General features: G+C 35.0%; 1 protein-coding gene across 1 annotated transcript; it reads left to right on the forward strand.

The window, feature by feature from the left end:
* LOC133516666 (uncharacterized) lies at window positions 1–1,802 on the forward strand. The gene is made up of 2 exons (XM_061849685.1): window positions 1–1,044; window positions 1,298–1,802. Exons 1-2 carry the CDS (start codon window positions 1–3, stop codon window positions 1,328–1,330), a joined length of 1,077 nt encoding a protein of 358 aa, XP_061705669.1. The 3' UTR covers window positions 1,331–1,802.
* Window positions 1,803–12,213: the final 10,411 nt, after the last annotated feature.

Raw genomic sequence — 12,213 nt, forward strand, 5'->3', positions numbered from 1 at the left:
ATGTCTTCTGAACAAGAATTGAAAAAACTTAACTACAAGCGTGGGGTTATTAAAAGCAAACTTAATGCCTTTCAGAAGTTCGTTTCGAATGTAGCAGCCGAGCCGCAATTGAGTGATTTGCAGCTTGCCGAGTTACAGTTAAGATTTGACAATACAGAGCCTTTATACGATGAATTTGATGCATTACAGACAGACATCGAGATTTTGTCTGCGTCTGCAAGCGGAGGGGATATCGGAGAGGAGTGGGCTCTCTTCGAGAAGACCTACTTCGCGAGCATGTCGTCTGCGCAAGTGCTGATTGAAAAGTATTCGAGGCGTAATTTTCCCATCAATGAGTCGGAGGTAAGCTCTGCTAATACCGTTGTCAGGGCACACAATTCAGACTTCATGAAATTACAAAAAATCAATTCACTTGAAATACCGTCATATTCAAATACTGACATCCCGAGTTCATGGGAGTCAGATTCAATTAAGTCAGAACAAAACGTTTGTGAGGAGCAGCCTTTAAAGACTGATCCTGACGAGCAATTCAAACTATCCATGCAGTTCAAGGAGTCGCCTGCGGTTCTGGGGCACTCATTTCAGCGTACTTCAGCTGCGTTTCTTTCAATAGAGCGTTGCTTAGAAAGCAATCCAGATAGGGGATCCATCGTTGATTTGCCAGAAATGGCAGAGCAATCTCATGTTGTCAATCAACAACCAGAAAACACATTCACACGGTCTCCTCCGTTTCACGGTGATGGCAAACTCATTTGTGTGGGGGGAAGACTGAGCAACTTCAGCTACAATTATGAGCCCAGTCATCCAGTGTTGCTCAGTTTAATATTCAAGTTTTATAACAGCGCGTTCTTGCGTGGTGATCTGGTCAAGATATCCAGCCAAAACAGTACTATTTCAGCATCTGTGTGTCTTGCAACGGAAGCAGCGCACCTCTTACTTTATTCAGATTTTAATAAAAATGCTTATATTGCAGCCTTGCGCCGATTCATTGCGCATTCATTCATTCAGACAATATTGTCTGATAATGCATCAACGTCATCGCAGGTAACCGAAAGCATCCAGTTATCTTTTACACCGCCTTTGTACATGACCTACGAAAGAATATCTACTCTTGTGATTCAAATTCAGGCAATTTCAATCTCAAGGCCGCTGACTTCAATGTCAAACGTCTCAAATAGCTTCAGTCCCTTACTTCCTTCCCACTTCCTTATAGGGCGATCCACAATTTTCATGCCTCACGCACAGATTGCTGACTCCAGGACTTCATCAATTCAATGTTCGTGGCACTCATCGACAGGAGAAATCTTGGACGGCGTTCTGGTTGTCGTGACGGATAAAACTGCCTTCTCTCGGTCGAGTCATCCGAGGCATCCATGGCAGCGACGGGTCCGCACGCGGAGCACAGCATATACAGACGAAGATAGGAGGCCACCCGACGGGGTAGTCAACAACATCTCTCCTCTCGCTTGAAGACCAACAATTGAAGTTCTCAGACTTCAAGGCCGGGAGCATGTTACGAAACGTTCAAAAATGCACCCATTTTTGATCCTTGTTCGTTGTAACGGAACTAATTACGGAGTGTAATAAAAAATAATCCTTGTACATTTTTATATAATTTTAATTTCATGTAAACAAATAATCTAATAATTAATTATATTCAATTTGCATATTTTGTAATTAAAATATTCAATAAAATGTATAAATTCAAGCATAATTCAAATCTCCATGTTCAAATTTAAGTATGGCAATTTTGTATTCAAAAACGTTGACAGTTTACAGAGCTTTCAAAAACTTACGGTTATTGTGCAATCCCCCAACGACTATTCACTTTGTCACCTTTTGTATTTTGTAATTTTGGGAGTAAACCAGCGTCTATACTATACAGTCCACTCTTATTTATCACCTCGACAACACCTGAGACCAGCGAAGGTTTTACAAAATGCTTGTACTTTGCGTGTCTTTTAGGCCACGGCCACGGCCGCTTCTCCATACAAACGTAGTCCTCATTTTCCTCTCTTTCTACTATGTATAGAACCGGCACAGAAAACCAGTATTTTAAGCCATGAGTTGTTGCATGAGTATTTTAAACCATAGATAGGTCAGGACACGTGCATTTATATATATATATAAATGCACGTGTCCTGATTGTATGTATTATGTATTTTGTTGTTTATTTATGTTGAATCTTAGATAAGCATTATTTTGTTAATAGTACCTAGTAGTAGCTAGTAGCACCGCCCACAATCTCTTTGCTTTACCTTAAGGTTAACTGGTAGAGAATGCATTTTGGCTTTAAGTCCGCCTTTTGTACGATATGTTTTCTTTTGTGCAATAAAGTTTAAATAAATAAATAATAGAAACAGAGAGTGAATCTCGTGACCTAAACGCGTAAGCGCCATGAATTTATGCCGCTTACGACGTTTTGGGCGCGTGGTACAGGTTGCGATTGGGACAATTTCATTGTTTGGTATGGCTTCTCTATAGTAATAATAAATCAAGGACTAGTACTTCGTAATTTTGCAACACTAACATAAAATATATATTTTTTATCAGACCACTGTTGACTCTCTCCCAAAACATGTACAGTTACGTCTAAAAATATCCATGCCGACAAAGGGCCAAAAATATGTATACACAACCTTATTGCCCACATACATAATAAGTAAGTTCATACATATTTTTGTCACTTTGTCCCTATCGATATTTTTAGACGTGACATATTATAATTACGAACATAGTTTAGTGGAATAAAAGTTTGTTGTTAATTTTTTTTAAAGTAATTAAATGTAGGGCACAATAAAAATAAACTAACTTATTTATTAAATAAAACTAAAAACTAATACTAAATAAAATTAAAATATGTCTAAAAAATTGTTGTTAATTCAGTATATTTTCTTTAAATAATAATTAATAATGTTCTATACACGGTATATTTCAATAAACAAATAAACATTATGGGATAACCTTACATAAATCTATATAGTGCCACAGTAATTACCATTATAATTTACAAGATTCATTTTTTTAATATTTAAATATATCTATATAAATGATTGAAATATTTAATTTAAGTGCATTTTTCGAAGTATTTTATTAGTTTGTGTTTATTGGGACCGTGCGAAGTGCATGGTGGGGGTTAGTAAAGCGATCCCAGCGCATAAGGTGGTAAAAATTTGAACTAACTGCGGATAGCGTCTTTAACATTTCGTACAATTATATGGCTCGAAATGAAACTTTGATTTACGATTACTCTTGAACTATTTATTTAAATTGTATGGTGTAAGGGACCATTGTAATCTGTATGAAATGCTTAATATAACTAACATATTTATTTTGATAATTGTTAATAATGTATCCATGTAAATAGCTTTGCAAATGCCACATATTACGTGATCTTTTTCTAGAAGTTAAGAATGGATATAGTAAGATATCCTTAAAAGATAGACATTTAACATCGCGGACTTTTTTGTAGACCTATGAATGAGGAACAACCCCACCATACATTGTGTTGTTATAGCTTAAACGAATTAGGCAGCGTTTTCGATTAAAGCTCCTAGCCAGCGTGATTCTTTCCGACAACATCGTTATATTTCAAACAATTTACACAAAACCTTAACAAGCTATATATTTTAAGCCTTCCTCAAGAATCACTCTATTGATAGATGAAAGTCGTATGAAAATCCGTTCAGTAGTTTTTAGTTTTGGAGTAGTTTTATAAGATGTAGTGAATTGACGTTTTCCCCTAGACTTGCGGACACTAGGTTGCGTGACAGTCGTGCACGCTCCCAATAATTAAACCACAAAGATTAAAAATGGAAAACGAAACCGTCGTCAGCCCGACAGGTGGCATAGCCAAGATGACAATCGTTCATCGACAAACGCCAAGCGAAATGAAAAAATATATCGGGATGACTTAATATTATACAGTATTTATATTTTTAGCTATCTGATATTTGGTACCTGGGATTATACAGTCCAGCATTCATGATGATTCCATAGGTATAAACGAAATAAATATCATATAGAAAGGAAAAAATTACTAAGGCCTCCAATGCCCAAGGCTGTGGGCTGATTTTTTAATTTCGAGCGCTCGAATTCGTCACTTGAAAATCTGTGGAAAACGGCGAATTGATATTTTAGAAATACGAGCAATAGAAATTGGGAATCTAGTGGTATTGACCACTCGTTTTCAATTATATTAGTAGAATTTAAATGCGTAGTAGTGGAGATAAATTGAAGGGAATTACACGAAATTGAGCACTCGAAATTCAAAAATCGGCCCCCCTGGAATCGAACCAGCGTCCTCCGTTTACGCGACAGATGCCTGAACCGCTCGGCCACCTGTGCTCGATGGTATGGGTCGAAGTTTCCAGGTATATGACAATGTTTTCCTGTGCTTTTTTTCCTTTGTATATTACATTTAATTTTGTTTATAATTTGAATAATAGTGTATACTTGTAAAAAAAACGTAAATTAAAATATTTTCATAGAAAGTAATTAATTTGTTCCGAGAAGATTTCATAGGTGTTATAAAATGAAATGACTTTACCATTGACTATTCAAAAACGACATACATTAAATATGTTAAATCTCATTCTTATCGCGATTTGATCATCCTAGCCTGTGATATTTTATCTCATTTCACATAATTTCTTACTCTGATTAAGCGTCTAAAGCTTATTAATCCGAAATCAATTTAATATTTCATCCAAAAACCAGCTCAAATGAAGTCGCAAACAATACTGTCCCAATCGGAGGACGCTTCAAAACTGACGTCAAACAATGCCAAGTCAAGTCCAATTACAGCCAAGTCTAAACGAGTCCCGAGTGGGTAAAACTTCATTTCCTTACTTTATAGAAAGTGGAGTATTTCTTCCGTAGATTGGTGTGGTAATAAGCGGTTAGCGGGCATGAAAGCCTTTGGACCTTTAAAGCCGCCATTAAATTTAGAAGTTTTACTGGGATACAATCGGATGGACTGTAATGCAACTTGTTAAGTACTTAACCCGAGTAGTTCGGCTGTGCGACTTTCAAACTGGGCGGTTTTAAGAGAGTTTTGAATTTAGAGCTTCACGAAACGGGTCTTTCTACGGTATTTTACCACTTTTATTTATCTACTATTCAATCTAATTATGTGGGAACTTGACTGATCCAACAAAGCCAAGGTTTCACCTCAGGTGGGTCAAATTATTTTCATTGTCTTGTTTCTGACTATTCTGTCACGCTTGTATTGATGGCTTCTACCAAATAAATAAGAAAAGTCGAGTGCTGTTACATGTCTTTATAGCTGTAGATTATATTTTACTTGAAAAATAAAGCTACACTACGTCACAGTTTTTGGAGACAAAAAACAAACAACGGAAAGAATGTTAACCCAGGTCTATAATCGGATTTAATACTACCCCTAATACAGTTTTTCTTTCAGACCAAGATAATACACCACCATCATATTCCTAGCGTTTTCCCGGTTCCCATGAGCTACAACTAAGATTATAAGTGTATTAAATAAACATACATGTCATACGTAGCTAAGCATATATATTTTCTCCACGCCGCTTAGCCAGGCCATGGGGATATAAGGATGATGACACATATTGCATTTGATAACAACGTCTAGTTTAATAGAAAAAAAAATGAAGTATAAAGATTTTCTCCTTTTCATAAAAAAATAATATTATGTTCAATGTACACTATTTATCATCAGTGTAGTTAACGTTATTTGTCACGCTCTAAACATAACAAAATTCGCAAAACATTGCGTCATAGAAAAAACTTGTATGTACTAAAAATCAAATCGAAACACAAATTATTTTTTAAAGTAAGCAGCTGAACAAATGTTTGTCTGTTTTAGGAGTAGAGCCTTTAGTTTATTGCTCCTGTTACAGACCACAACCTTTGTACATAAACGCAATATTTTAGCGTCCATTCTTGTTTTCCATTCTTCAAAACGACTTCAACTCAATCGTGACGTCAGCATAAATAAAATCTTGTCATCTAGCCTATTGTATGTGCACAATTCATCATTGTGGCGAGCACCCCGAGGGATATACTTATTCAAAACAATTGAACGTGAGGGACAACAGGCCTATTTCAGTCTTGCATTTTCATAGTCCTTATATAGTATAAATATAAATAAAATCACAGTTGAAACATCTCACACTTAGTATTTTAAAAAATAAAGATACAGAGTATAGTAAAGAAATACCTTGTAATAATTAATTAAAAATTATAGCCTGCTCGTCTTGGCTAATAATCTAAAATAAATATAGATTAAGCTAAGTATTAGGACATGTACTGATAAAAAAACTTGTAAAAAAGAAATAATCGGTTCCTAACGCTTCCAATCTGCTAAGGTAAAACTGAAAAATTTGCGCAAGAAATAAGCACGACAAATATTTAGGCATTAGGCAAATCGAGCGAAACAATATGCAGCTTAATAGGTACAGAATGTAATCCTGTATAATTTATACGGTAAAAAAGTTCCACAAGTTCGAGAAGCACCGATGTAATTCAAAAGGTACAATTACTTAAATAGATCTCGGTCACTAAACACGCTCGCCTCCTCAAATTACGCCAATATCAAAACCAACGACGTTCTTAATGAACTCTCCTTGTAAACTGTTCAAGAAGTTTCCAACTAGTTCACTGGAGTTCGGCATTAACATTCTTCGAATATTTTTTCCGAATGGCCAGGGTTCGAGTTTCGGGAAGTTTGCGTCTTTAAAACTTTTTTATAGTTGTCACAAGCGCTTTAGCGTTAATGCTGGAAGAAGTTCAAATTTCATCTTTGTTCCGGTAGATTAGTAAAGGTTACAAAATATTAAAAAACACGCATCTCAGACACTGTACAAATTATTTCTTATCATTTCCGCGAAATAGGTTCATACAAATCAAACAAAATAATACTTAAATAACGTTAATTTGTAATCGTAAATAATTAATACTATTGTCTTAATTTATTGCTTTCTTTGAATAATAAGTAAGTATTTTATGTACATCAACACTAAATGGAATAATCCAGATATTCTTTACTAAGCACTTAGCTACATACAAACAGTATTATCGTCAAAACCAAATTTAATCATATAATCCGATTTTAGATAATATGAATATATGAACTACTGAAATGCCAATTAATCAAATTCTCATAATTGAGAATCTCTTAGTTAGTCATACCTAGACATAATCAGACCAGTGGCAACACTGTTCGTTAAAATTATTGGGTACTTTATCTTACCATAAATGGAAAATTCATTGATTACAGAAGATAAGTAAATTCTAAGGAAAAATATCTTCACAAATATCTCAAATTGAGAATTAGAGCTACTGCATAATGTGCTGAGCCGTACAGCTGTCTATCTTCATCAATGTAGAAGCACGAATAATTCTTAGTCTTAACGACTATTCTGAACTTAATTTTCATAAATATGGCTTATAGTTCAATTAAGGGTTAAAAGTCAAAATTTCAGAGCGAAAAAATTGTATAAGCACCATAGGTACGTACCTACTTCATTAAAGTATTAAATTTATACGACTGCATTGCAGCTGCAACATTGCTAATTGGATCTTATGCGCATACCGCATAAAACAACTGTGAAAAAAGTTTATATTTTAGTTTTGTTACTGCACTAAATTTTGAGATATGTACATATTTAAGAGCCAACAGGAGTGGTCATTTCTCCATACAAACGTTGTTTATTTTCGTAGTTTTTGAAACTAGAGCAATAAATTTTTAATACAGATTATTATTATTAATATCTGTGTCGAACTGTTTTCCTTTTTTGATATTTTTGTTTCTTAACCCCTTAATGCATGATTTTTTTCTTTGGTAGAAAAAATGTTTTTGTTTAGTTTATTGAATGTATGATCTAGGAAAAAAAATAAAAAAATCCAGCTTTTATATTTACATGTTTATATACAAAAATATACATAGTTGCCAAATCGCAACAGTACGCGTTTATTTAAAATTTTATTTTTTCATGTTTATAACAAGATTGTTACGCTTTTATCTAAATACATTGGTTCACAGCCTATGAGAAAAGTATAACGAAACCGAAATAAATAACATTTTTTTCACTGAAGAAATAACACTTATCCTAACGTGAAATCAAAAATAAATTTACCGATCCGCTAACTTTAGCAAAAACTACGTTGCCGCCAACTCAAATGTCAACATTTAAAAAAGTGCGCAAATTTTACTGTTGCCAGTTATTATTTCCAAAGACTACTACTTGACGTTTGGTATAAAGGTGCTTTCAAGAACATAAGCCTTTTTTTTTAAATCTGTGAGCTGTCTAATGCTTTGTAAACATTTGGCAACACTATGCATTTAAGGGTTAAGGCGCTAGTGCACTTCAAATATTCGAAAAAACGGCCTAATTTACTAGGCCGCAAAGAGAAGCATGGTATTCAAAACTGATATCCATTAGCCTAAAAAACAAAACAGTCCGACACGTATAATTTTATAACCATTTCTTCTTCTTCTTCAGGTACCATATCCTCTAAGGATGTCGGCTACCACAGTCCGGAACTCTTCTTTATTTGCAGTCTTTCTGCCCAGCGTGGCAGCGTCCATTCCCGTCCAACTCCTAAGGTTATCCATCCATGTAGTTTTTTTTTTCCCTCTGCCTCTTTACCACCACCAACCAACCATTTATATATCAAAATTTCGTTACATTAGGTTTAGTTTTGGAGGACGAAACACTCGAGTACGAAACATCGTTTTTTGTATTTTTTACGCTAGATTTTTCGCTTAACCTGGCGTTGTTAATCAATGCAACACGCTTGGAACCTTTTTTTGAGTTATCCTCCTGGTTCATATCAGCATATCGCAATCTGTTGCCTCACTCAAGGAGAAGTTGAAAACGTTATGGTTATTAGACTCCTGATATTATAACTGAGTATTTTTGATTTATACTACTACTTTACTTACTTTACTTTTTTTTATGGTCTCTTTATATATATTATATGTTTATGTATACATATATTTTATTTATAATTTTTAACTTATATACATAGGCGTATATAGATTTATGTATATGTTATAGTTTGCGTATTCATACTACGGGTTGTCTACTTTTTATTTTAGTATATTATTATTGATTGCTCGCATGCTACTTTTATGTGTATCCAAAATTCTCATATTACTACTGTAAATATTGATGTATCTTTCACCTGTTAGTGTTTGATCCTTTCGCATTTTCTCAAAGGTTAGCTGGAAGAGATCCCTTTTAGGGATAAGTTCGCCTTTGTACATAACATTTTTTTTGTTTTGTTTTGTCTGTTTTATGTTAACCTGTTTATGGGCAATAAAGTGAGTACAGTGAGACATACATACATACATACATATCAAGTTAAGATTATATTTTAGCACCGAATGCAGACTCTGAGCCGACCTGGCGCACCTGTTGATAATCTCGGCAGGGGGGTGAAATATTGAATCCCTTACGCAGGCATTCGCTTTTATTAATAAGATACTTTGTTAAGGTCTAGCTACACATTAGTTTAAACGCATGAGGTTAAAGTTCTCAATAGTAAACATTTATATGAGCAATATTCAAAACTATCTAAAAGCGCACTTACTTCTTCAACAATTACTTCATGTAATTACATATCGTTATATTTATATGTACAAAGCCGTGACGAATGGCGGAAGACAGGGGACGCCTTTTCCAGCTGTGGGACACAATGTAAGCTATACACCGTGTTTTTTTTGATTTGCGTTAATTTCGAGGGTGCATTCCTGAGCTTAAATTAAGTAACTTTCTCAAAGATACCGATATTCTAACTAACTCCATTTCAGAGATAATCAATCATAAATTTTTATATTATAAGACCCTTACGAGCGTGTACACTTGCTTTAGGACCTGTTTACTTATTAGTTAGTGTTTAGTGCGAGTTCATACATTTGCTACTAAACGTACGTACTATCTCGGACGATCGATGTTAGAAATGACATTGATATGTCACAGTTTTCAATTGTTTGGTTGAGTTAAATGTAATGCCCGTGTTACAACAACGCTATATGCAACATTTAGTTACTTTTTATAAAAATAAAAATAGGAAAAAAAAAAAAACAAAAAAAATATTTTTTTTGAAAATTAACTATGCCATTTAGTTTCCTTAAACGTACTTACCGAAACCCCGGAGTTAACGCAATTCAATAAAAACACGGTGTATATAAAAACCTATCCTAACTAAACATATTATTAAACTTGCAACAGACTAATAACGTACTAGATGCATTAAATTTATTAAGTACCCGTACCTAAAACAAGCTAGCGTAACCGCATAATAATACAATAGCATATGTACATGAAGTCACGACTTTTGCTTTGTTGATGCGCCAAAGGAAAATTAAACAACTATAACTACACCGACCGACCAACAATTGCCAAGTTTCTAAGTCAACCTTATGCTTATAGTCGTTCTTCGGACGAGCTGAGAAGCAGTGTGCAAGTCATGTAAGTCCAAACCCTGAGATTCTTCATATGTTGGTATTCTTTGTTTACTCAACCAGAAATAATGATGTTTTTAGACCCGGGTATGTCCTTAAACTACGTCCAAAAGACAGATATGGGCATTGTGAATGTCATCTCGCTTTGTGTGGTAGATCAGCGGATGTCATTCCAAACCTAGAGCAGAGCCCAACTGGGGAAATATCCTTACAGAAAACCGCCAAATAACACTAGATCCTACTCATAGTGTTGTGTTCCTGCCGGTGACTAAGGTTGCCAGAGCTCAACGATGGTGCGGAGTGTTAGAGTCAGCAACGCACATGTAGGCAACTCCTCTGGAGTTGCAGGCGTCCATAAGCTATGCGCGTTGCCGACCCTAACCCCCCCCCCCCCCCGTTGAGCTTTAATTTTTGTTTTTTTGTGTTGGGTCTAATTTTCCTCCCTAAAAACCTCCGTTATTTAAAATATAGACATTGGACAGAGATGTTTTATTTTTTAACTGGAGTTTTCTCCTTAACTAGATTGCTTATTAAGCCAGCAACGTCTCTCCGGTAACATTGTTTCATGAGCAGGAAGCGCTTAAGCCGACACTAACTAAATAGTATATTATACTACCTACTATGATAAAAATACTTGTAAATTAGTGTACCGTTACAATACAATTTAGATAGGTAAGTCACTATTTTAAGTATAGGTAACACAGAAAGATATATGTAATTTAAAGTAAAGTAGGTTCAGTAGCTTCAGAGTAAAGTGGCTTAAATATAGCTTGCAACAGTTGCAACAAATCTATAAAAAAGATTATTTCTTATTTTGACTATTACATATTACGTTTTTAACGTATATTACAATTATAACAATTATTTAAGGGAACAAATAGCAAAACTGCAAACTGCCAAAAATGTTTGTAGGTACCTGTTGTCATTAATCCGCCATTTTTAGGGTTTCGTAGCCACCTAGAAACGCTTATAGTTTCACCATGTCCGTCTGTCCGAGGCTTTGCTCCGTGATCGTTAGTGTTTGTGTACCTCCCATACAAAATGTTTATTATTATTATTTTGCTTTGACCCAATAGTATGGATATACTTTGTATAGGTTAATATTTTCGGAAATAAGCATGGGTCCAAAAAATATGAAAAAATCGTGAAACAAAAGCTGAATAAATACTTTCAATGAAAACTATAGCGAACATGATCGCTCCAGTGGTTTTTGAGCTATTGTACAAATTTTAAGCGCTAAAAAGGTACTCCCTGCTTGTAATGTACATGATACTTATAATAGCCCCCGTTTGGCCTATTTTGACAGAATGGTAACTACGAAACCCGACATTGAGCATGCTATGCATGCCATGGCCCGACATGCTCTTGGCCGATTTTTTAGGGTTCCGTACCCAAAGGGTCAAACGGGACCCTAATACTGAGACTTCGCTGTCCGCCCGTCCGTCTGTCACCATGCTGTATCTCATGAACCGTGATAGCTAGAGAGTTGAAATTTTCACACATGATGTATTTCTGTTGCCGATAAAACATCAAAATACTAAAAACAGAATAAAATAAATATTTAAGGGGGGCTCCCATACAACAAACATAATTTTTTTGCCGTTTTTATAAATAATGGTTGGTATGGAACCCTTCGTGCGCGAGTCCGACTCGCACTTAGTCGGTTTTTATTTATAAAATAGTATTAAGTAGCCACAAAATTCATCTGCCGGGATATTTATGTCGTCCGTGAAGATAAAAATGAAAAAACCCACGCG

This window comes from Cydia pomonella, chromosome 3 (assembly GCF_033807575.1).
Source record: "Cydia pomonella isolate Wapato2018A chromosome 3, ilCydPomo1, whole genome shotgun sequence".
Lineage (NCBI taxonomy): Eukaryota > Metazoa > Arthropoda > Insecta > Lepidoptera > Tortricidae > Cydia > Cydia pomonella.

Excerpts from the sequence above, each read along its gene's own strand:
- LOC133516666 (XM_061849685.1), top strand. The coding sequence starts at position 1 with ATGTCTTCTGAACAAGAATTGAAAAAACTTAACTACAAGCGTGGGGTT. Across the intron at positions 1,045-1,297 it reads ATGCATCAACGTCATCGCAG|GAGAAATCTTGGACGGCGTT; the intron begins GTAACCGAAAGC and ends ACTCATCGACAG.